Source organism: Pteropus vampyrus, unplaced genomic scaffold (genome assembly GCF_000151845.1).
Source record: "Pteropus vampyrus isolate Shadow unplaced genomic scaffold, Pvam_2.0 Scaffold674, whole genome shotgun sequence".
NCBI lineage: Eukaryota > Metazoa > Chordata > Mammalia > Chiroptera > Pteropodidae > Pteropus > Pteropus vampyrus.
The window spans coordinates 142,691-169,342 of NW_011889455.1; the positions used below are offsets into that span (position 1 = coordinate 142,691).

At 38.7% G+C, this 26,652-nt stretch overlaps 1 protein-coding gene, 1 non-coding gene and 1 pseudogene across 4 annotated transcripts in view; 1 reads left to right on the forward strand and 2 right to left on the reverse strand.

The window, feature by feature from the left end:
* The window catches only part of LOC105309124 (atrophin-1-like), a 44,660-nt gene extending 20,243 nt beyond the window's left edge, over positions 1-24,417 (forward strand). The window contains exons 1-3 of one of the 3 annotated variants that reach the window (XR_002778225.1): positions 863-944; positions 9,263-9,483; positions 23,848-24,417. Coding sequence is in view for 1 of the 3 variants with exons in the window: in XM_023526022.1 (XP_023381790.1) it covers positions 360-944; positions 4,048-4,100 (638 nt within the window). In the remaining 2 variants the exon portion in view is untranslated. Of the gene's footprint in view, positions 1-359; positions 945-4,047; positions 4,230-9,262; positions 10,276-23,847 lie in introns of those variants that run through there. The other 2 variants (XM_023526022.1, XR_002778226.1) reach the window with 2 other exon arrangements.
* Positions 19,778-19,896, reverse strand: LOC111733883 (annotated as a pseudogene).
* LOC111733882 lies at positions 23,847-23,976 on the reverse strand. Its single transcript, XR_002778228.1, has one exon. It is a non-coding gene; the product is annotated as a small nucleolar RNA SNORA65 (small nucleolar RNA).
* Positions 24,418-26,652: the final 2,235 nt, after the last annotated feature.

A 26,652-nucleotide genomic window follows, 5' to 3' on the forward strand; every position in this document is an offset into this window, starting at 1 on the left:
GTAAGTGGGGTCCCAGAGCAATTTCTCTCGGCTCCCAGCACCCCTCCGCTTGCCCGCGGGCTCCTCGCCCCTCCCGGGCTGGTACCCGGGTCGGAGCGCCAGTCCGGTGCACCGCACCTCCTAAACTCGGGTCAGGGGAGAACGCACGCGACGCTCCTGGGCTGGGAGAGTGCGCGGAGGGGCAGTCGACTCAGCGTGTCCCCATCTCCGACACTCAGTCTCAGAGGCTGCAAAACCGAGGGTCTGGGCAGCACAGACCCAGGCCGCCCTGACTCGGGTCGGGAACTCGGTCTCCCCGCACCCTCAACCTCCCTCATCCCTCAGTGCACACCCGCCGCGAGCCAGCCAAGGAGAGTTACCCGCCGAGGCCCAGCGACGAAGACCGCAGAAGCGTGCGGGGCTCCGCGGCCCGGGCCGAGCTGCGCTCGGTCCGCCGCTGCCGCTCGCCCCAAGCCGGCTGCTGTCTCTTCCGCTGCGCCTGCAGCATTGGGCAGCCGAAACCCGCGGCCAGCGGAAACCGGAGGAAGGTGGCACTGGTCAGGGGCGGCTTGGGTATGATTCGGCCCGCCCCCCGCCCCGGACCTGGCCGGGGAGCGGGGAAGGGTGCAGGGCCGCCTTCAGTCCACGGCGCCCTCCAGCCCGTGCGCTTTCCGCCGCACTGGGTCCAGATCCCTGGCGATTGAGCCGACCTCCTCCGAGCTGTGGGGGAGCTCCTCCTGCTCGGCCGCTGGCGCCAGATGGTGGCTGCGGCCACCCCCAAGTTCGCAGAAGAAGGTGCTATGCGGAGAGTGAGGATGTGGGGCTCCCTGGTCCCCGGAGCAGCGAGGCAGGAGCCCAGCCTATCCCCTACCTTTCGGGCTGGGCGGACACCAGCCGCGCGCCCTCGCAGGAAAATCAGCATGAAGGGAGGGCCAGGGAAAAGCAGCGGGTGGCTTCAGGACGAGGTAGGAGGATCAAGTTCCACAGCCAAGAAGACACTCCCATACTGCCCTGGTTTGTTTGGAAAACTGCCCAGGCGAAAGTGGGGGGCGGCCCGGGTACTCCCCTGCCCCGCTGGGCTGGCGGGCGGCAGAAGTAAACACATTTGCTTGGCGCACCCGGGGACTTTTGTGACACTTGACGGTTTGGTCTCTATGAGGAAGGGAGGAGTGTTCAGAGAGCTCCAGAATTCCTGGATTCTGCCCTTCAAAGACAAATGTACTAGTGCTTTTTATCTTTTAGAAATGTTATTTTAGGGAGAAAGAAGGTGGGACGCGCGTTTTTGTTTTTGTTTTTTTTCCCTTTTCTTCTTAAAGTAGCCTCTCCCTTAAGAAGAACATATGTTAATACTGTCCTCATACTTCGATAGATCTGAATACTTTTTAAACTTCGGTGTTTGTGAAATAATTCATTGTCTAGCAACATTCAATTAATAGCTCCAGCCTTTGGGCACTGAGCATCATAATCACATGCCATCAAATGATCCTAGAGAGAAGAGCCACAGACTTGGGTGTAATTCAAAGCGGACTATGTGTCATGCACTGAAACAAAGTCCCTCTTTTGTGACGGACCTTCTGATATTTGTCTTAATTTTAACAACAGCCCTACGAGGCAGCACTTGTTATTTTTCCAGTTTAACTAATCAAAAAAAAAAAAAAAGAGAGAGAGAGAGAGAGAGAGAAGGGATTCAGAAAATCCTTATTCCTTTTCTCTTCTTCAAATTTCCTTGTAAGTAACACACACAAATTTGTTATTTTAAAGGTGGCTCTGCAGACTTCAGGGTAGTGAAAAATGTTTGGGGAATTTGCCCATCTGCACCAATTTTTCTTGAGGTTACTTTGCACTCTTAGTTCCTCCTAGGTTCTTTATTATCTTTCTCTTACTGGTGATCTTCAGAATTAAGCCAGTGCAATACCTCATTTCTTTAGCCCTCCTGGAATCTGCTGAGAGAGGCCATCCACTGTTTGTATGTGATGTTTGTGCTTCTTCATATTCAGTAGTGGCCAAAAAGCCACTGTTCACCTTAATCTAGTTCAAATTCAACCTCATCGGCTAGCCTACTGTGTGACCCTGGGCAAGTGTCTTAACCTCAGTGTACTTCTTTTTGTCATGTAGAGTGTCATAATACAATTATAGTCTGGGGTTGTTAGGAGGATTGAAACAGAGGATGAGATAAAGAATTCTTGGCCCAGTGCTTGTCATAAAAACCATCAATTCAGAAAGTAAGAATATAAACGACTGATGATTGCCCAACCTGATGATTGCCCAGCGTGAGTCAGCTGCCTCCCATGCATCATATCTGTCCCTCTTTCCATCCCACAAGCCAGAATAATCTCATTTTAAAATGAAGAAATAGAATAAGAAAGTTAAGCACCTATATTGGAGCTGTGATTTAAATGAAAGTGCCTGGGACCAAAATCAGAATTTTTTCCAGGATATTATGCTACTATATAGCTATTTGGAGCAGGAGCTTTTGACCTGTGCAACATTACTTTTTTTAAAATGCGGGGTACATTACCATACGGGCACATCATTTCAACTATGTAAAAATTTTGAATTCCTTTGAAAGGTGATAAAGAATTAAGTAGGGTGATGGGTTTATAGGTTTTTAGCCCTTTCTGGATAATGCTTTTGGTAATTGATTTGGGGAAAATATTTTTAATATGGGAAGGAGGCAAAAGAATTAAAATATTAAAGCAAACTACATTCAGAGACTACAATATACTGATCAACTCTGCAGCCAGGCCACGAGGACACATTCAGAACAAAAGAAGATTTCTGCTGGGATTGCTAACAACCCATTTCTCCACACCTGTGGAAGGAGAAACAAGAACAACAGTCTTTAAGTGGCTGCCCTACACAAGTAAAATCATTCATTCCCTATGGCTAAAACCATGGGGAACCTATAGATTAAAAACTGGGAACTGCCAGCTGGACTTTCAGGCTACATACTCTCCCCCTTCCCTTCCTCACTGTATATCCATATCAAAGGAAATGGGTAAACAAAGTCTTGAAACTGTAACTCACAAGAACTAAAGAATGACATGCAAACTGAATTCCCTGAACACTCAGGGGTCCCTCTCACTGTCTTTCTCTCTCTTGGTACCCTTCAGTCTGTCTGTCTCTCTTTTCTCGACTCTCTTAGTCTCTCTCACTCTCTGCCTCTGAGAAGAGACCATGCTCTGGCGAGTGTTACCTCTTTCTAATAATCTTTCACTTTGACTCTACCTTTGGCGTGTGCGTTGAATTCTTTCTACACTCTCCACCAAAGGACCCTCTTCTCTCAGTGCAGGCCTTGATCTCCCCCCACCCAGGGAAATTTGCCCTGTCCTGCATAATTTTTACAATGTAAATATATTTAACTTGGCCTTTGTGTACTTCTTCTTTTTTTTTTTTTTTTTTAATTCTAATGAGGTATGAGGGGAAGAGTCCAGAAATAGGAGAGAGCTCTTGGAACATGCAGGGTCTTTTAAAGGCTCCTGAAATCATAATATTTAGGCAGTGTACATATAGTGCTGGCCTTGTTTACTAGGTTTGTTTTTCAATTATGGTGCAATCTCTTTGAATTAAAATGACATTGTTTCATGAGATATGGTCTTTGCATACCCAGGGACAGGCAAAAGCTAGGTTTCCCAGACTACCCAGGGGTGCCTGCCATTCAGCACCTGTAGACTCATAATCTAGGTAAGGTTAAAGAAAGTAGTATTTCTTCCTCACCCCCAATACAGGGCCTCCCCTTTAAATTCTCATATCTTGTCCCAAGTACAGACTTTCTTGGCATGATTGATGTAGGACTATACTTCACGCAGAGACCTACTCACTGGAGTGTGCTCTCATCAGGACAGTCGGTCACATCAGATCATAGAAGGTGGACCCCAGGATTGGAGATACCCAGGAAGTGACAAGAGGCCATTTTTTTTTATAATCTCCCTAATATGTCAGTTAAAATAAAAAGTTTTCTTAACATTTCTTAAGACTTGAGTTGTTCAGTTTTAAATGATATCTGGCTCAGGACTGAGCTTGGCCAAGCTAATCCTTTTTTCTTAACAATCCTTCCTCCAACTCTAGGTGAAGATCCTGCCAGCCCATCTCTACCTGTCTTGGGATTTTATCTCCTGTAAGCAATTGGTTGAAGAGCATCTCAAAAAGAATAAGCTGCAGTGCTGAAGCAGTCTGAACCCTAACTTAAAGCTATAACTCTGATAGATAAAGAAAGAAAGAAAGAAAGAAGAAAGAAAGAAAAAAGCAAGCTATGACTCTGTCTACAGTGTGAAAAAAAACTATTACTTTAGTAGAAGGCAGTTTAGTTCTTTCAAACAGAGCCATAACTTCTCCAACATCTCCATTTCAGAGCAGGGGCTCAGCTATATATTTGCACATGTAAATAACCATTCTGTTGATTTCCCCAATACCTTGTTGTGAGTGTATGAAAAAGGAATTCAGGTCTCTTAGAAGGTTATTTACAAATTCTTAAGCGATAGTTCCTTGACAGTTCCCATATTCTACTAGTCCTGTCAAGGTTTCAGAGGTCTTAGTAGACCAAGTCTCAGGAGCTGCATTTATTCTTCTTCCACAGGCTGGAAGATGATGGATGGTGAGAGCGTGGGACCAGAGATCAGCCTGTCCTAAGCATGGGAACGTGTAAAACACCTGTATGGTGGAAACCATAATTAAGACAAATCACAAAACAATCGCAGTGTATTATTAGAAAGGGTTAATATCCACACTATATATTATTAAAAAGGGTTAATATCCACACTGGTCCATTCTTATGGACCAGTAAGAAAAAGACAATATCATTTTAAAATAGAACACAGGCCATAAAGCAAGCAATTCACAAAAGAAATATAAATAGCCCATAAACACGTGCAAAGATTTTAGTGTCTTTTTATAACTGTTTAAGGAAATATGAATAATAATGAGAAATCAGATTGGCAAACACTAAAAAGACTGAGATTAATGAGTTTTGTCAAAGGTATCAAGAAGACTATTCAAGGAAGTATAAAGTGTTACTTCCTTTTTAGAGGACAATTTGGTGATTTCTGTCAAATTTACAAGGTTGTTTTGGGTTTGAATTTCAAAACCCATATAAGTTTCTTTAACTTTCCTTCTTTGAAGACATGTTAGCCTCAAGCCAACAATCAAGGTAGGAATGAGGACAGGGAAAGAAAAGACTGGAAATCTCTTAGCAACTTGCATAGCGTGAGTACGCACAATGGTAAAGCTCCTTCTGGAGTTGGGGGCGCAGCTTGCTCAAAATTCTTACTTGGCCATAGAAGTGTTGGAAGCCTGGACCACTGGCCCAGCTGATAGGCCCCACTCCCAGGAGAGGAGAGAGATGTCTCACTCTCCCCTTCTGTATGTAGAGATGCTCTCCTAATTTCCACTCCAGTCCTATGACTGATAATTCCGTCAAAGTCTTACAGATAACTTTACTTGGGGCACTCAGCCCATTAATTATACATAACACTTTCACTAACATCATTGTCTCTCAGGTAGTTTACAGAGCTGAACTTAAGCTATTTCACATCATGGGAGAATTTTTATAAGATAGATCTCTAAAAGTGGAAGTGCTGGGCAAAGTGTACATGAACCTATACCCAAATAATTTCCTACTTTATATTTTCATGTTCAGAAAGTCACATTAAAAATAAAAACTTGGCCTTTTGAGCCACACTTCCCTTGCTCAGGCCTGCTTCCATGTCTGGAAGTGTACTTTCCCTTCTAATAAAACTTTTATTTTCTACTGTAAAAACAAAAACAAAAACAAAAAACTTTTTCACAGCATTCCTGAAGCCAGATACAAGGCAGAGTCATTACAATGAGCTGTGAGTGGATATGAAAGCTTTTCTACATTTTCCAAACTCCAGGCTGCTATTAATGCATGTATCCTTCAAACCAGCAATTCGACTTTTTAGGATGCCATCCAGTAAAAATAATTAAATATGTATAAGGATGGTCACAGCAACATTGCTTGTATGGGAGAGAAACAAACTTTTCTCTACTCTTAAGTTTCTTATGGCTGGTCTGATAATCAAATAGGTATGAGATAGATTAGCAAGAGAAAATAACCAAATTTAATAATACATATGTATGGGAACCCTGCATACATGAGAGAGTCAGAGACCCCACATGCATGACAGACAGGTTCAGAGGTAGAAAGGGAACATGGTTATATAAGACATCCTGAGCTACGGATGTGGTAAGGTGCCTTGGGGACTTCAAAAGTTCATTGCAGAATGGTACGAAGTCTTTAGTAAAAACAAGTTTGCCCTGCCTTCTAAAATAGGTCAAAAGAAGTTATCTGATCTTCTCTTATAGGCAAGGCTTCTAAATCAAATTCTTCAAAATAGTTAAGGGAGTGGAGGCAGAAGTATCTCTTGAGTCTGCTGCCAAAGTTGCCTTTAGCTCAAAACAATCTGCAAATCTGCATACCATAAAGGCACATCTTGGGGTGACTCATTCTGGACACCTATACTTGTAATATTTAAAAACAGGAAATTAGTGCCCAGGAATAAAGAGTGACTAATTAGATTATGGTATATCCTACTACTGAATACATCTGTTGCAATGCTATTGTAAATGTACATATACATAAAATAATGTGATTAGCTATAATATATTGGCTTAAGAAATTCTACATTCAGAAAATATTTGCTGTGGTTCATTTAGATTGAGCAGAAAAATAAAGGACCACTGATACATGTGAATATATTTGTGAATATGTAGGAGAAGTTTCTGAAGGCTATATACCAAAATGCTGACAAATACTTCTTTTAGAGAGAGGCAGAGAGAAGAAATGAGGGAAGATTTTTCCTTTTTACTGTAAATATTTCCAATAAATAGAACTTTTTATAATGTACATGAATAACTTTTGTTATTTTTTTAAGAAGATGCAAAGTTATATTTATGTGTTTGGGAAAAGAGAGTAAAAACTCAAAATGAAAATGCATCAGTGTTTTAGCACTAATTTGAGCTCTCTAACTTGAGCTCTCTAACTTGAGCTCACACAGGTAGGTGATTTGCTACCTGTGTGCTCTTCATCCTGTAACTTCTGGGGTGATGTGAAACGAAGGAGGGGGGCTGTGCGGGGAACCATCCTCGGTTTTTCCCTGCCAGTACAGCAAAGACTTACAGGTCAGCGAAATTTAGAAAAAGTAAGATCTATTGAAAGTATATTTTAAAAGGAGATGGGACACGGTAAGGAAGGCTGTAGCCCTGTGGAATTTAGGAGGTGAAAAAATAAAAGACAGAGTACACCCCAAGGGAAGAGCAGATTTTCAGTAAAGAGGGCTGCAACAATGCATAAGTGGAAAGGTCTGTTTATATTTGGGCCGTGATGGGAGGTCCTAGATGATCTCTGTATGTGAGGTTACATACTTTGCCTACTACGCATGTGCTTACCCAGAATTCAGTCTGTGAAAATTAGGTTCATGACCTTATGGGCATAGGCATGATACTGTAATGATGGTATAATGAGGCTGAGGTTATGGGCAGGTTGGGGTAGTACTTTCTGTGCATGTGTTTGTGGTTGGTTTACCCAATAGCTTTTAGGCATTTGTACTCTAGGATTTGGGGTAATTTGTAACGCTAAAAGGGAGGTATTTCTGGAAGGTCCTTAAGGAAGGTCTTCAAGGGAGGTCTCTATGATTACAGAGCTGGGCCTTCGCTCCTGTCACTCATGCCTGCTTTTTTTTCCCAATCAATAGAGATCAAAATAGAAATACCAGGTGAAGGGAGGAAAGGGGAGGTAAATAGGGGTAAAAAAGTCAAATATTTGATGACGGAAGGAAATTTAACTTTGGGTGGCAAACACACAATGCAATATTTATATGACATACTTTTGAATTGTACACTTGAAACTTATTTGATTTTATTAATCAATTTCACCCCCCCCCAATAAATATCAGGTGAAAACAAAACAAAATAAAACCCTTATGGCCACATCGAAAGAATAAGAAGAAAACCTATGTGAATCTTGTTTTTATTTTTCAGTGGGGAAAAAAATAGGCATGAAAGAAGCTTGAAGAAAAAGGTTAATATGTTCAACTTCATAAAAACGTAGTTTCTAAATGGCAAAACACACCACGAAGTAAAAAGACAAGATAGAAAAAATTTTGCAACACATGGCAAATGTTTAATTTTTGTATTATACCAAGAGCTCTTTGGGGAAAAAGAAAATAATTTAATAGAAAAATAGGTGAACTACTTGGACAAGCAGCTCTCTAAAGAGAAAAATAAAACAAACATTACTTAATTAAACAAATATGGATGCCTACTATTTCCCAGGCACTGTTCTAAACATGTATATAGCAGTGAAGGAAACATAATTCCTGTCTCCATGGAGCTTACATTCTAGTGGATTTGCAGTCTTGATTTCACTAACCAAATTTTGTTATGTATAATTTGTACTTATTGGTAAAAATTATGATTATTAAAACTCATGGTGGATATACTAGTACTTTCCTGTGCTATTGGTCGAGTACAAACTGGTGCAGCTTTTTTGGAGGCTATTTTAACAAAAAATATTACAACTTTAAATATTTATATATTTTGATGCAGAAATACCACGGATAGAAACTTCTGTTACAGATTTCTTTGCACAGTTTTACGAAGTCGTGTGTAACAATTGCCATTTAGATATTGCTTATAATCTAAATGTAATCCAGTAAAAGGGGTTGGAATTACAGGGTTCACATATACTATAGAATTCTGTTCAGTCATTAAATTATGAGCTAGTCCTATATCTAATATCTTTGAATAATGTCCAAGATACTACTAAATTTACATAGTACATTGCAAAACAGATTGCCTAGTAGGATCCCGTAATAGTTAAATATAAAAAATAATAGAAACAATAATGATAGTTATAATATAGCTTATGTTGGCACACACACTGAAAGTATCTGAAGGAATAGCTGTGAACATTAGCCACCTCCGGAAGATGCATTCATGGGAGGGCTTTCCTTTCTAAATTATACATTTCTGAATGTTTGGTTTGCACAACAAGCACCTATTTATTTGTAAGTGGGAAAAAAAAGAATTTTCAAAACATTTTGTATTTTAGAAATTTTCACATGTAGTTGCTTAGAGAAATATGAAATTGAACTTTACTTGTTGGGGAGTGGGATATCAATGGTATTTCTGAGAAATAATAACAAAGCTATGTTATAAGGGGTGATTGTGTACCCTTTTCATCAGAACTTTGATAAAGACAATGTTTTCGGTTTCTATTGTCCTCGACCTCAGAATTAACAGAACTCATCTACTTCTAAACCCACAGGGCATCACATCATCAAAGAATATTTATAAGAGAATGACTTGTCAAACCAAGAGACACTGAGATACAAAATTGGTTCTCAAAGGTCCACAGGAACCACTGACTATGCATAGCTAGGAACCTCTCCCAGCATTTTGCCAACACTCCTGAAGATAAACAAAAGGACAAAAATTGACTAGAGGAAAAAAGAAGGACTAAGTGGAGGCCTCTGGATACACTTGAATGTGAGCTCATATTTATTATACTGCTATATGCGAACTGATTTTATATAGATTATGTTGTTTATTACAGCAACCCTGTGAGCTAAATCTCATTATCCCCATTTTCCAGATGAAGAATTGAAGACTCAGAGAAATTTCATAATTTGTCCAGAACTATTATTATGTGTCAAAGACGGGATTAGAACCCAGATTAAACTCCAAAGCCTTGTTTTTCACACCCAGAACACAATGCATTTCTATTCAGATGAAGAATGTTAGAAAGTTAATGACTAATATGCTAACATGTGACATTTCGGGAAAACACAATCATGATATATTAAATAGGAATCCATGGAAGCCATAATTAGCCTTTTGTGCGTGGGTAACCAGCTGTTAGCTGAAGTGGGACTGCAGTCACTTCCAGTTCCCATTGTTCCCAAACCAGATTATTTTCTCCAGGGATTCATAGACTATAGATTACTGAAACCTTTCCCTAGTCATCATCTTTCCTCACTGTTTCAGCTCTCTCTTTCACATCTGAACTCACTTTAAGGGATAGATCCTATTTTTCAGATAATTATAGTAGCAGAAGCAGTAACTGTAATGGCACCAGGGTCATCACAGAGAAACATGTAGAGCAACTTCCCAAGAGTATGCAAATCCAATGCAAAAACATGTCGAGCAGCTTCCCAAGAGTATGCAAATCCAATGCAAATTCTGTTCCTCACTAGGAAAAGTTTAATACACTACAGAACATTGTGAATGCAAAGAGAACCAGTATCAGTAATACAGAAACCACTTGTGAACAGCTGAAGTAGAAATAAAATGGATTAAAATTGATAATTGTTTCTCAGTGGTTTAAACTAGTAATCTGTTTTACTATAATCTTTGTTTTTAGGTGTCTTTTTGTGTGCTTTTAAAATTTATTTTTGTAGCCAGAATGCCATGCTGACAGCAGCTTTTCCAAATTCTACACGTGACTGCTAATTATCACAAGTATATTAACTGCATGGTGATATGTTGACCATCCATGTGCAGTCTTCAAAGGTGGTGAATACCGATCATTTTCATCTTTAATGTCATTTTAATATTATTCCATAAAATTGAAAATCTTCTGAATCCCTGCTTAAGGAGCTAGAAAGAAGCATGTGTAATTTTGTTTTTGCTTAGAGAGAGATATGGGAGTAGACAAGATTGAATTGTATGCCTCTGTGGTTATCGCATTGTAAATTGATTTAACCAAGTCAAATAGGTCCTAGATTTAAGATCCACAAAATTTTGTGTAACTGATAAAAGTTTTAGATTTGGCTATAATTTAAAAAGCTAACTACCATTGAATTTTCTTGGGTCCTTTAGAGCCAAGAATCCTATCACCTAAAATCTCTCAGACAAAATTCTAATCCACAATATAGAAAACAATAAAACTCTAATACCGAGTATTTGGAAGTTGCCCCTAAAATTTACTTAACTCCAAGATGATCCACAAATTCTTTTGTACATTGCTTTAAAAAACGTGCATATCCCTTGCAGTTCAACCCTCCTCTCTCCCACACACACACACACACACACACACTTATTCTAGATCTGAAATTTCTCAGACATTCACTCACCACTTCCATAGAGGGACTTGAGAGCCTTCTATTTTGAGCTCTAACTACTTTCTGAATTCTCAGGTTTTTTTTTTTTATGGCAGTAAGTTTATTTTTCATACAAGATGTCAGTGCAGGTAACCACCAGGGAACATGCTGCTGTTTTCAGATACACAGAACTGAACAAACGCATTTTAAGATGCTGTCTTACTGTACATAGAAAACTGGTGATCATCTTCAGACACTATGTACAACTAGGAGGTGAAATGAGGTAATGCCTTTTGTTGATATGTTTATGAATCACTCAGCAGTGTTTTTATAGGCTGTCTTTACCTGAAATCAGAATTAGATTTACTCTGGCTGGCTCTAGACAATTATGAACTGCAGGTCTTGTCAAGGGCACAACAGGCGTTATGAATGGAGACTGATTTGGCTCCTGGGTCAGCACATTTTAAGAACTGATACAGCCATCCTGATAATTTAAGATTGAGTCTCTCTTACTACATAGGTTGGTAATCAACATAATTAGGAATTTCTGAAACACTAGCTGAATAAGCCTAGGGTTAAAAAAAAGAAGAAGAAAGAAAGAAACTCTGTCCACATAACAGAATTGCTACTTCACAACTTTTGCCCAGTTCTCACATGTTGCCCTGCAAAAACCTCTCATCTGATAAATTTTAGTGAAAGCCCCTAGCAACTTTAACAGACCTTCCTTAACTCAGCCGTATATACTAAGTATCAGAAACAAGAGCCCGTGAAGTGGATGCTTCCATGGGAAAATAGCAGTGTTTCTGCTAGAGATAAATGTCAAGTTTCCTCTTGGTGTTGTCAAAGCAATCTGCTCTCATGTAATCAGCCTGGCCCTGTTCCCACCACTACTTCCTTCCATTCTTCTGAGGATACAAATGGCTGTGTCATAGCTGGGATCTCTCCTTGGGCAGATGTGAAGGTGTTCCTGAGACATCTTTCACATTTAGTTATGAGTGGGTGTCTTTGACAAGGCCAAATTGTTGAAATCTTAATTCTCAGGCTTGTACCTCCAACTGCTTGCTGAGCAATTAGTGTAACACATATTTATCAGCACCCACTGTGTGTGAGTACATTACAAAAAGCAGAGTCAACAAATCCAAAACCCGATTTTTAGTCTTCCACCGTAATCAGCCTTTTCTCATAACTTACTCGTTTTTTTACTGATAATGTTCTTCTCCTACTTTGAAATCTCAGAATCATCCTTGACCTGTCCTTTTTTGCTCCCATCTCAGCAGAACTTCCATTCCTTATATCGCGAACACGTTCCACATTCAGTCATTGAACACACATGTATTAAGTGCTTGTTATATGCCAGGCACTGTTCTAAGTGTTAAGAATACTGTTTGTCCGTTGAGGAAAACAGACAAAAATCCTTGCTCTCCTGGAGCATATATTCTAATAAATAATGGTGTCCTGAAAGAGTCTTCAAACATCATCTTCTTGAGTCCTTTATCTCCATTTCATCTGTGCTTCCCTCTCACATAGTGTTTATTCCACTCACACCAGGCCCAGATTTCCCGAGTTATCCCATTAGACATCTCATGCCTAGACTGGCTCTCTGTGTGATAATACCCTAGGGACTCACAACTTACTCTTTCACTTTGGCTTCTTGGCCAAGTCTCCCAAACTCTGCTTAGACTTCTTTTCCCTTTCTCCCTAGAACACTCTGCCTCCCCACCTCCCACCCCACCAAACCGAAAGACAGCAGTGGACTCCACCTTCTCCGTCTCCATCAGTCTACGCTTTTGAAAGCAAAAGCAACATAAGTTTAGTTGTCTTCTAGGGATATGGTCAATTTGTGCTTTACCCTATAACAGAAAAGTCATGAGCCAGCAGAACACCAAAGCTTGGGTACCTTCTTGAGATGGACGAAGGCTAAATATTAATAGTAGGGGGTATATGGGGAAATATAATGAGGTTTAAGACAAATTCTTATCAATAGTCATCTCTTTGTTGCCAGAAAGGTTCCTGTCTTATTCCACAAGAAAGAATCCAAGGGTAAGATGAACAGCTGGCGAGTTTGGGGGTCCAGTGACCAGATTCTTGTTTGATTCTGCAAGAAAGAATGTAAAGGCAAGACAAACAGCAAACAGGAAAGTGCAAGGTTTATCAAAGCGAAAGTGCTCACTTGAGAAGGGAGAATCCAGGCGAGAGTCATGCCAACATGACTGGTTATGAACTTTTTGTTCTCATAGAGGTAGAACTCAGAAAAACGTGGTGCTGACATAGCCTTGTTGTTACCTCCCAGTAGGTGGGGAACTTGGTTTCGCACTTTTTCTTCCTCATATGGTGTTTCTGAAACAGTCATGGTGTCAGGTGCATGAGGGAGCTGCAGTATTTGCAACATGGATGAGATTAAAATGATATTATAATTAGCCAAAGACAGGGTCTAGGCTGGAAAAGACCAGTTTTGGTTTATCGCCCCTACTGGGGCTAAAACAAGGGAAGATCTGAAGAAAGGAAAAATTTCGGAGCCATATCCTGGAGTGGGAGGGGGTGTCCCTGTACTACCTGTTCTGCCTCATAATAACACAAGGCAGGATATAGAAGCCCCAAATGAATAAAAGCTATGGACTGACATGGGAGGTCAGATGAAACAGAAATAAAGTAAAATTTATTGAGCACTGAGGATAATGAAGGGCTTTGCATTCATTATCACATTTAACAGTAATGAACCTGGAATTTAAATATTATCAAGATAATATAGAGATTAAAAAAGAGAAAGAAACCAGATTTAAACCTAGGCCTGGGTAGGTCCAAAGCCCCAACACATACATTCATTTAGCAGAGGGACAGGGAGGGATCTAAAGCTTTTGCTAGGAAATCCCTCAGTTGATTCTGACATACACAGAAAAAAAAATTAACTGAAGAGAACAGGTATCACTTAATTCAAAAGGTTTCCAAATTTTGATAAAATTCTGATTCATTTATGTCTTTAATCTTTTTGTAATTTTCAAACTAAACTTTAAATTTTCCATTTCCATTTTTTGTCTAGTAGAAATTATGCTCTTTTTACTATCCTTAAAAAAATCCATTCAGCAGTTGCCTAACAGGTAAAAACAGTCTATTGCAGCATCCTGTGGGCCTTCCTAGATTCTCTCTTTATAAATGTTGGTTAACAATTAATTAAATACTTGCTTTTGGAATTGAGTAAGCTTTCCTCAACTGTACCTTGGGAGATGCTAATCTGAGTTCCAAGAACAAAGGATTCCTAGGCAAATAAGATTGAAATTTACCCTCCTCCTAGCTGTATCTTAATTATTAACATATTAAAGAATCATATAAAAACAGCAATAAAGAAAGATGTTTATAGTTACTTAATAGTTAAACAAATTTAAACAACCTTGTTTTTGTGAGGAAAGACTCTTTTTAGTAATCTATCTCCCAAAACCACTTTAAACAAGAAAGAAAATTACTGTAGGTTTGGTTCTCTATGTATCCAGTTAGAAAACCAGGGCTGGGATCCTTTTATGAAATCACCCATGAATATAGAAGATTGGAGAGAGATGTCACCTATGTCATCAGAAATATATTTAAAGAGAAAAATTGCATGGCAAATATATGATCACAGATTTAATATAAAATTACCATATTGTTCCTAGAACCATACAGTTCTCAGCATTTCTTAATATTTTATTATGTAAGTATGTAATATGATTAGTCATTATTTTAAACTGTATTTTTCAGTACTATGGATGAAAAAGGGGTGCTGCAATAAATCATAAATTCCTAACTGGGCAGGTTGTCATGGTAGTCATGACCCAGGCCTATAACTTCTTTAGTGAAAGGTTTTTAAGCAAGCTCTATTGTTTTTGTGCATCTATGTTAACACATCTTTGAAATGCCAGCAGTGATACCCCTCAAAGGTGTAAGCACCCTTAAGAAAGCACAGAATCTTGTAATCCAAGACCCACTTAGCTTTCTGCTACTCTCATGTAATCTTCCTTATTTTCCCTGCTTAATTTCAAATGTATGAAAGAAGCTGTATAGCTGTTATTCTCTGGAGTATCTGAGAAATTGCTCCCTTGCATACATATCAGTTTGGCTCAAATAAACGCTTATAAAAATTCCCTACAGGTTGCGATATTTCTTGCATCAACAGTTCAGACATAATGAAATGGATTCTGGTCAAAATTCAGGTTTAATTTCTGAAATAATTTTCTATCTTTTTCCTAGCTAGCTTTTCTTCATCTCTACAGAAGGAACTTGTGCAATCTAAATGCTCTAACCTCAGCTATTCTTGCAATCAAAGTCTTAGTGCAATAAAAATTCCTTTGACGTCAACCTATGTCTACCTATTCTCAGCAAAACGAATTGATCGTGGAAACAATGGGAATGGAATTTGATATTTACGTCTTGATTTCATTTATTTATTTATTTATATGTTTCTTGAGAACCTACTGTTGATGTAAGAACCTGTAGAAAATTTATATAAATGTTTATTAGAGTTTATTTGAGGCAAACATAGGACACGCCTGGAAGCAAGATCTCAATAGACTGAGAAAAATGCTTCCCGAAATGACAGTTTTGCAGTCTCTTTTATACATTTGGAATTAAGGAGAGAACATAAGGAAGATTACATGAAGGTGGGAAAAAGCAAGGTGGGGATTGGATTATAGGATGGTTAATAAGATTATGTGACCTCTTGAGAACTGTTATGCTTCCACTTCTGAGGGGTCTGAGAAAAAGGCATTTCAAAGGTGTATTAACTTAGCTGCGCAAAAACAATGGGCAGGGCTTGCTCAAGGCAAAGATAAAACTTTTACTAAAGAGCCTGGAGTGTGACTATCCACTATGACCTGCCCAGTTAGGAATATGTGATCGCATCACCCTGTAATGTTACTTTTGTTAACTATTCTTATCAGATTTATGATAGAGCCCCTTTTCATCCACACTACTATATGCTTAGCAAAGGGGCATCTGAGGCATGGGACATAGAGAATTCTAGACATGGGAGTTCCTGTCTTGAGAAGTGATATGAGGGGCGGGAGGAATAGGCATTCAGACTACAAATACTGCAATTCTATGTGTCTCGTGCATTGGGCTAGGTTCAGAGACTACAGTGGTGAACAGAAAGCATTCCTGCCTTGATGATGTTTGCAGACTAGCAGACATGTAGACAAATACTATTTATCAGGGCATTATAACTGTTAGACATAAGCAGAGTAGGGTGGAAACTAGAGGAAACACCTTCCTAAGAGCATCTGTAAAGATGATTTGCTTTATGCAGAAAATAATCTTCCTTATTTATTATTTTTCTTAAGGATTCTTCTTGACTAGTGTTATCTTTATCTAAAATAAAACATGTATGTACACAGAATTTGCCAACAGGAAATTTCTACCCAAGGCTTCTGAGCCACTGATTTGTCAATCTTTTCCCAAAAGATCTTAGGAGTCTAACACTTCAACCCAGATCACCCAACAAGGCTCCAAGCCCTAACAGGGATTATTGAGTTTCTAATTCTGTAGGTATGGCCTGAGAATTTTTATTTCTAACAGGCTCCCAGAAGTTACTGACGCTGCCAATCTATGAGAAGCATGGTTAAATATACCAACTTCCAAAGTTAAAATTACTATTAAAGGACTGTAAAACAGAAATTATCTCTGTTTCACTGAAGAAATAACAAGGCATAGGTTATTTATAAAATGAAAATTTTAAGTAAGTAGTCAAAACTAAATAAAATAATAAATCATATCCTAAATGCAATGATCTATTAACTTGAAGTCAGAAACCTCTTTCTATCACTGACTGCCAGTATTCAAAATACTTTAAAGTCGAGATGCTTTATAATCTGACTTTAAATAACTCTTCTTTTTTTCTCCCATAGACAGATGTTTTAGAAATTGAGATTTAAAAAAATTGTTTTCATACCCAATTAGTATAGTGTTAGACTTTATGATGAGAAGGCAATCCCAAGCATGTGAGAGAATTTATTATTTCTATGAATGTGTCTCTTGGGAGACAAAATTCTTCTAAGGCAGCATCAATGAGAGCAAACAGACTGTAGGAAGGTGGTGACAGTCCAAAGGGCTGGACAACATGAAGGGACAATTGCCAACTAAGAGGCTTTAAAGAAGAAAGCCAAAATGAAAATGGAGAGAATCTATGTTTTTAGATCAATCTACGTGCAGTCTGGAAACTCAATGTGCATAATATCAACGGGACCATACTGGTAGTTTCCATTACTAATAGAAACATAATAGCCACATCAAAAAAAGTAACTGTGATGTATTATTTCCCTCCTGCTGCTATACTTTGTTAAGGCAAATTGTAATTTATTGGCTTAAAACAACACAAGTTTATTTTCTTTCAATTCTGGAGGTCAGAAGTCCAAAATTGAGATCTCAGCAAAGCTGCATTTATTCTGGAAGCTCTAAGGGAGAACTAGTTCCTTTGCCTTTTCCAGCTTCTAGAGGCCACTTGCATTCTTTGGCTCATGGCCCTTCCTCCCTTCAAGACCAGCATTATAGCATCTTGAATCTCTCTCTCTCTGACTGTGACACCTGCTTCCTTCATCACTTGTCTTTTTCTGACACTGACCCTCCTGCCTCTCTCTTATAAGGACTTTGTGATTACATTGGGCTCACACAGATAAACCGGGATAATCTTCCCATTTCAAGATCTTTAACTTCATCATATCAGCAAAGTTTCTTTTGTCGTATAAAATAACGTATTCACAGTTTCTGGGGATTAGGATGTAGACATCTTTGAGGAGGGTGCATTATCTGGCTAATCACATATACCATTTATTTTGTTCCAATCAAAAAACAGTTGGAGTAGTGTTTTCAATACTGGTCATCACATTTTTAGGAGGAAATTGATAAGTAGTGTTACGGAGAAGAGAATGGTTACAAATTATTAATTCACTTAAATATCTGTGAAGTGTTCACTGTGTGCCAAGCACGAGGCAGGGAGAACTCTGAGGGTGCAGAGAAGAGCACGTGAGGCTGTAGAGGGCAGTGCTTATGAGCCAGGATCTGGGGCGTAATCATCTGTTTTTGTTTTTGTTTTTGGGTGTCTTTTTTAATTAAGTTTATTGGGGGTAACATTGATTAATACAATTATATAATTTTCAGGTGTATATTTTAATTTGACATCTATATATCTATTGCTATCATCTGGTTTTGAATCCCGGCCTCACTGTTTATATGCTATGTGAACTAAGCAAATTGCTTAATCTCGCTGTGCCTCAATTTTGTCACTTATGAAATTGAGATAAAATTATAACTGCTCCTTAGCGTTCTTGTGACGATTAAATGACACTCTTGGTTAAAGGCTTTGACGCACTGACTGACACATCAAGTTCAATAAATATTGGTATTGAAGAGAGTGAGAGGGTTGCAAACAGAGCATGCTGTACATAATGGCCACAGAGAATTTGGAAAGGCTTTTCAGAGCTAGGTCTTGAAAATTGAGTTTTTTGTACTTAGTTGAGGAGGAATGAGAGATGTGTAATGAGAAGACAGAGTAAAAGACTTGGAAACCATGAGGAATGGCTTAAGGGACTGGGCGGATTTCTCTGGGGGTTGAAAAGGCTTAGGAGTCACATGAGAGCTGTATTTAAATATTATGTTTGGATATTTGACACACACACACACACACACACACACACACACACACACACAAATTAGACTTCTTTTACTTCTACCCAGAAAAATATCCAAACCCAAGTTGAAATGACAAAAACGACATTCATCTCAACATTTAAAAGAACTTGTGAATAATAAGGATTTTGTTAAATTTTTTTGAGGAAATATAAACCCTTCTCTGTGTACCACTGCCTGTCAAAACAAACTGCTTTCTTCATGGGTTGATCTGTCTCACATCCATTTTCCCCTTTACCTTTGTCAATAGAAACCTAAGGATTTTCAGGAATCAGTGGGCCATAAACTTTAAGGGAGGCTGGATTTTTCCCCAGCCCCAGAGGTATAACTCAAGACTGCTTTGAGCCAACCATGGTGACCACTGCCTTTGTCATTGCTTCGATTAAGAATGGGCATGCCACACAGTTTTTGCCAATAAGAGAGGAAAGTCTTAAGAAATGGTTTCCTGATCTCTTCAAAAGATAAATGAGGAAATCGAGTGCCCCTTCTCTAGCTCTTCCAGCTGTGAAAAACTGGTATCTGAAGATGAGATGCCTGGAGATATGGCATTCATCTTGAAATTTGAGGACACAGTTGAGGATAAAGCCAACATCTGAGGAAGGCAGAGCAAGAAGACAGAAAGGGTCTAGATCTGTGATGAGAAGGATGAGCTGCTATAAATTATCCAACCCTGTAGTCATCATAAAGTATGTCGTTCATTATGTTTATATGTAATATATTCAAATTCACTCAATATTAAAGTCAGCCACATTTTTCCTTCTTACATCCCAAAAAGCATTCTTCATGTACAACTAGCAGTATAGAATTTTGAAAATCCAAGCTCTTCAGAAAATATCCATAAATTCTCTATGGTCTTATCAAAATACTGACTTTGAGAACTAATTTTGAATGAAAATTACTGACCTGATTTTCAGCTGGAAGATTCTGCTAGACACTTTTTTGGTTTATTTTTTTTTTTCTGTATTTATCCTCAATTTTATTTTATTTTTATTTTTACTTATTTTATTTTATTTTTTAGGCAAGGCAACCCTTGGTTGACCTCACAGATTGCAAGGACTTTGTCAGCTTACAATCCCTTATTTTTTTATTTTTTACGCCTACAGCACCTGGTCTTCCTAGGTGGTCTCCCGTCCAAGTACTAAGCAGGCCTGACCCTGCTTAGCTTCCGAGATAAGACGGGATCAGGCATGTTCAGGGTAGCATGACTGTAGACTCAATTTTATTTTTTGTATCAAATCATATCATTAAAGGGCTATGTACTTATCCAGTCATCACAATTAATACCACAAAGTGTTCAGTAATGGAATAAGTTGCCTGTATTAACTATATAACTACGTTTCAAAATTAATTCCTGCACAGGTAAAAGATTAATCTTCTAATTCCTAAAATTTCTACGATTCTAAGATGCTACGATATCAAATTTTCTAAATATTGTACTAAGCTCACTGTATATTGATAAATTGATTCATTTGCTACTGTAAAAATTCAATGAAGAATTAGTCAGAAGAATGTATCAACAGTAACAACAAATTAAAGGAGGCTACAGCAAAAGATGATTTAACAAAGATTCTTCCCAAATGTGGAAGAGAGAACTGTTCCTCTGATTTCTGCTAAACATTCTTTTTGTACCACAGATCCCTGAGTGCCCTTATAATTGCCTTAAACTTCTCATTTCTCCGTTTCCTCTTGTTTTCTCCATCTCATCCTCATTTTGAATCGGGATGAGTTTAAACAGTTTGCTGGCCCAGTTATTTAGGTGCTAGAAAGGGACAGGTCCTTGTAATGATAATATGCTTTTGTCTCCTCAAATTGCTTTCCTTTAAAGATTTTACAGGACCTATGTCTTCATTTACATATGAAAACAGTAGTTTCATTCTGAGCCACATCTTTGCCAACGTTTGTTGAGAATATTAGTAAAAGACAACATGTTTACAAAAATTCTTTCTTTAAAAACCAGGAAGAGCAAGAAAATTTGATCTGTCACCCCCAAGTCTAGGGAAGAATGTCAAGTCAAACTTTAATTACGTTCTGAGACAATGGAAAAAGAATAGGTGTTTGCATTCCTCTCAGGCCTTCTTCCAGTAAGAAAATGATGGTTTCCAGAAGTCTGCAGCAATGTTCCAATCATCCTTATGGAGTTTACAGGACTAAACTGTATAAACTATATTTTCTTATTTTTATACTCATGATACTCTGGCATTTTGGGTCTTGCTGACTGGTGTGATGTTGTGATTTATAATAAGAAATATGTATTTGGTCTTAGTCCCCATTTCTGGCACAGAGTTCTTAAAATCCTTGGAATTTCCTAAGTGATGACAGTAACAAAGGTGTCTTTTGTTATGTTATGAGATGGATTTTGGATCCAACATAAGGACTGGGGTTGGTTGTTAGGGGGAACCAAACCTGTGATTAGGAGGTTACAATTTTCAATCCCACCCCCAGACCAATTTCCAATGGTTTAATCAATAATGTCTACTTGAGGAAACCTCCATAAACACCCAAAAGAACAAGATTTGGAGAACTTCCAGGTTGGTGAACACATGGACATTTGGGGAGAAGGCATGGGAACTTTGAGCCCTATCCCCATACCTTGCCCTATGCATCTCTTCTATCTGGTTGTTCCTGAATTATATCATGTATAATAGATCAGTAATCTAGTAAGTAAAATGTTTCTCTGAGTTCTGTGAGCTGCTACAGCAAATTAATGGAAACCAAATAGGGAATCATTAGAACCTGCAATCTGTAGATGGTAGGCCAGAAGCACAGGTAACAGAAGGGATTAGCAGCAACAAAGTGGGTTGGGCCCTTAGCCTGGGGGATCTAATGCTATCTCTTCTTCCTCTTCTTCTTCTTCTTCTTCTTCTTCCCCTTCGTCTTCCTCTTCTTCTTCCCTTTCTTCTCCTTCTTCTTCTCCTCCTTCTTCTTCTCTTTCCTCGTCCTCGTCCTCTTCCTCCTCCTCCTCCTCCTCCTCCTCCTCCTCTTCTTCTTCCTCTTCCTCTTCTTCCTCTTCCTCTTCCTCTTCCTCTTCCTCTTCCTCTTCCTCTTCCTCTTCCTCTTCTTCTTCTTCTTCTTCTTCTTCTTCTTCTTCTTCTTCTTCTTCTTCTTCTTCTTCTTCTTCTTCTTCTTCTTCTTCTTCATAACATCATCAAAAAGGGACTGGGGAATAATACCTGCCCAATTTATTTTCAAGATGTTGTAAAAAAAAAAAAAAGATGATGATAAGCATAAACTAGTGCCAGATTAAAACCTTTGGAGGCCCAAAGCCCCAAAATGTTATGGAGCCCATTCTCAATATGTAATTCTATACGTAATAATACAAGGCCATAATATAAGTAGAAGGGAGATGAGCAAGATCCTGATTTTTTTTTTCACATGACCTCTCATGTAGTTTAAAAATATAATCATATGTCAACTTCTTCTAAAAATGTTTGTTACCCTTGTCTTTTTGGTGCTCTAAGAATGTACTTAATCTGCCTTTGGATAATCCAATTCTAATTGAGCACTTACTGTGTGAAGCTCTGTACTTCATGGTAGATGATGCAATACGGTGACGTGGCAGTGAATGAGTGGTGGACTTCTTAATTAGGTCATCAGAAAAGGTTTCTCTGATGCGGGACCTTTCAAATTAGGGCCCAGATAATAAGGAGAACCAAACTAAGTAAAGATGAGTGAAAGGAGCAATCCAGTGTAACCACAGAACCAGCTCAAAATGGTCCTATCCTGTTTCTAACAAGATACAAAGTTGTTTTCAGAGACAACAGACCAAAATCACAAGACGTGCAGTTGAAGCATGTACAAAAAACTTTGACTTTCAGCTGCATCAGAACCAAAGTCTCCCTCCTCTCCAAGGGACAAAAGGACCTAAACATGGCTGGAACTTGAATAACGGAACCCTTTCAGAAGTGAAGGGTTCGTTGTCCAGGAAAATCTGGTGCTGAAGACCCTTACCATTTTTTTTTTATCATAGATGTCCAAATTCCAAAACTCTCCAACCAAAACCTGCCCTGTCAGCACTTCCACATACCATCATGTTCCCCCTAACCCCTTAAAATTCTCCCCAAACCCTAAATTGGAGAGACAGATTTGAGCAACATCTCCTGTCTCCTCATGGGTTGACCCAAGAATAATAAAGGCTCTTTCTTTTCCTCAAAAGCCAGTGTCATAGTTCTGGTTCCTTTGTGCATTGGGCAGCGAGCGTTTGCTAGGTAACACCAGGAAAAGGAAGTCAAAAAGAAACAGAATCCTGGACATCAAGTAGCTCCCCACTAGTCAGGGAAATAGACATAAAACCAGCTAATTTCAACACAGTGGGTTTCCTGCCATACTAGCCATGAGAACAGAAAGCTCTAAGAACCCAGAGGAAGGGGCGACTACTCAGAACTGAGAACTGTGAAAAGACTGTGTCAAGTGGTATAGGAAAACGTAGAATAGCACTGTGATGATTTAAAGTCTGTCTTCATCAGAGACGTCTGTTAGAAACAGATTGCTGGGCTCCACTCCACACTTAATCAAGATCTCTGAACTGGCTGCCTGGAAATCTGTGTGTTTAACAAGTACCCTGCTAATGGGAAGATATTTTGGAATCCTCCATTTAGAGAACAGGTCTTGGAGTCAGAAAGACTACTTGGACACATGGCTTAAATCTCACTTTCCTCATCAAATGTGGGTAATAATACAGTTTTCCTCATTGGGTAACTATGAAGATTAAATTAAATGAGGTAATATTTGTAAAGTGTCATCTTATTATGCCTATTGTAAGAAAATTATAGCTTTGATGAGAACTGACCAGGTGTCTCAGAATCTTACCATTAGGGAAAAAGACTGGCAAAGTTACAGCTGTTGGAATAAGAGAAGCAGACTAGAAAAGCAGCAGGCCAGTTTCCACTGCGGTGAAAAGACAGTAAACAGCTGCAACATTGTCAAAAGTTTGTAGGAAACAGCTGGCTTTGCCTCTTCGTTGTTTTTCTTTTCTGCTTTTGCACTTCCTTTTAAATGAAAATTGTTTGATGTCTTTCCTTCCTCAAATCTAGTCCTTGGCTAACTTGAAAGGAAGTCTTATTTAAAAAAAGAGAACCCCATACAACATTGAATGGCAACTAGAATCCAATAAACGTTTTTTAATTAAATAATTTTTTATTTGTTTTTCTTTCTTTTTTCTTTCCAGGGTGTTCCCATGCTCTCAGTACAGAGTCATCCACATGAAGAACAACCCTGTTTCCTGAGCTGGGGTTTAATATCAGCTCACTACTGGACTGCACCAGCCAGCAGAGAACTGGTCAGGTGCAGTGGTGGGCGGCTAGTAAAAATTAAATAACTTTTAAAGCAGAGAACCTAGTTATAAACAATAATATAAATGGAGCCACTTTAAATGGAGCCAGAGCTGCCATGCCAGAGGAACTGCCTTACATGCTACACCTCAAATGTTAGAACGTTAAAAACAGGATAAAATAACCTTTGGTCTGGCCTAAGCAACTTTATTTCTCATAGAACCTAACCATGCATTTTGCAAAGGTAACAAAAAAAGCAGTTATCATGACTACTGGACTGACGACTACTGGACTGAAAATTAAAGACATTGTTTAGAATCACTATGTTATGTGCACCAATAGGAATGCCTTCTTTCTCATAAATACCCATTGCCTTTGTCTCCTAATTGGAACATTATTTGGGCTTCTGCGTGAATTAATGATTCTCAAATAGCTATTCTTACTGATCTCAAATAAACTCTTGTTTCCCTCTCATTTTGAAAGGCCCTTTTATTTTTAGGTTAGCACATGGAAGTTAGTTTGGCAGAGGGAGGTCAGGACTGGGAAATAATTGGCTCAGACCCCTTCTACAGTCCACACAGTCTGTTACACTGTCAGCAGCCTCTTACATCTGGTGTTTACTGTGTGTCTTGATTGCATTATTTTTCTCTTGTGCTGGATTTAATCTTCTGTTGTTTTGTATAGTAACATGATGAACAGGCTTGTAGCCTAGGAGAAATAGGCTATATCACATAGCCCAGGTTCGTGGTAGGCGGTACTATCTAGGTTTGGGTAAGTGCACTCTACGATGTTCACACAATGATGAAATCACCTAACCATGCATTTCTCAGAACGTATGTCCATCATTAAGCAGCAAGACTGTATAAAATTGTTCATTCTATCCTAAATTAACTATTCAAAAACCAATATGCAACCAAAAAAAGTCACTCGTTTTGGGATTGGCACTTAAAAACTTGTTTCAGAAAATGGTTTTCAGGCTCAATGTTATTTGTAGATGTACTAGAAACCACCTGTTTTTCTAGTCTTCAATGAGTTCCAAATATATATGAGATGGTGGAAATGCCTTTTGGGGGATTTGTTTTAAGCTCTATCTTCCTTTTATAGTTCTGGTAGAGTTACAAATTAAGTTACCAATTTGAAGTGAGAAGGAGAATGGGTTTCAGATTTTGTACTTGTGGTATGAGGGATGACAGCAGGTTGACATGTAAGTAGCAGCCACTCATCCACTGTACCCTACCTTCCAGGGTCAGTGAGGGTCAAGACTAAGAAGCTCCTGGGCTTTGAAGTCAGCCAAAGTTAGAAAAAAAACTTTACATCATGATAACATATAATAGGCTTATTTTTTGTTTTAAGTAAGTTAACAAATAAATATGTATAAATATTTTCCAATTGTTTTCTAATATGGTAAATATTAAAATCATAAATAATACATCAGTCTTAACTTCAGTTAGAATGGCTAGTTGGAAAATTTTTGTATTCTTTAGAATAGCCTACTTTTTTAAAGTGACTTTAGGAAAGTTAAGCTCTAGAACTTCAGCAAAAAGTTTAACGTTTATCAAATAGTTCTTGAATTAAACTCAATGTCCTAGAAGCTATAAGGACTATTTTTCATGGGCAGATCAAAGTGTGGGAATTCCAGTTGTTGCTTTATATAACTTGAAGTACCACAAAGGCCTTTGACCTTGAAGACTTCCCTTTAGTGATTTGCATTGCTTGCCTGTAATTAGTGTTGTGATTAGAATACAGGCCACCATGACAAACATTTTTTCTTTATTTATTTTTGGACATTTTATAATTTCTTTTATCTTAAGAATACTTTGTAAAAGGTAACTAAAAGCCATGTGAAACAAGCACTTATAAACATCCTGGTTTTAAAAATCAAGAAGCAAAAAATTATTGCCTGTAATCTGAGGTCACTGAAATTGTTTTTGGAGAGAAGTCTAAAATCTCTAAATGCTTGCCACCTCCCAGCCCCTTTGAGAGAACAAATGTCTGTGATTCCTATGCATTGGGGTAATGGTTTTGTTTTTCTTTTTAATTTTTATTCAATTTATTTAAACTAAAAAACAACAACAACAACAACAACAACGGTTCACCCATTTTCCCCATCCCCTACCACTACCTCTTGCAACCACCAATCTGTTCTGTTTGTTTAGGTTTCACATATGAGAGATCATTTGTATTTGTTGTTCTCTGACTTATTTCACTTAGCGTAATACACTCCATGTTGTTGCAAATGGCTAGACTTCAATATTTTTATGGTTGAACTAATATTCCATAAATAGTCCTAATGCAGGGAGGAGACAAGAGAATGAAAATGTTAATCAAGCTACATTCAGAGACTGCCTTATGCTGATCAGCCTGCAGCCCAGGCCAGAAAGACACCTGCAGAACAAAGAAATATTTCTGCTGGGATTGCTAACGACCCATTTCCCCACACCTGCAGAAGGAGAAACAGGAACAACAGTCTTTATGTGGCTGCCCTACACAAGTAAAATTATTCATTCCCTATGGCTAAAACCATGGGGAACCTATGGATTAAAGGCTGGGAAATGCCAGCAAGCCTTTCAGGCTACATACTCTTCCCCTTCCCTTCCTCACTGTATATCCATATCAAAGGAAATGGATAAACAAAGTCTTGAAACTGTAACTCACAAGAACTAAAGAATGACATGCAAACTGAATTCCCTGAACACTGGGGC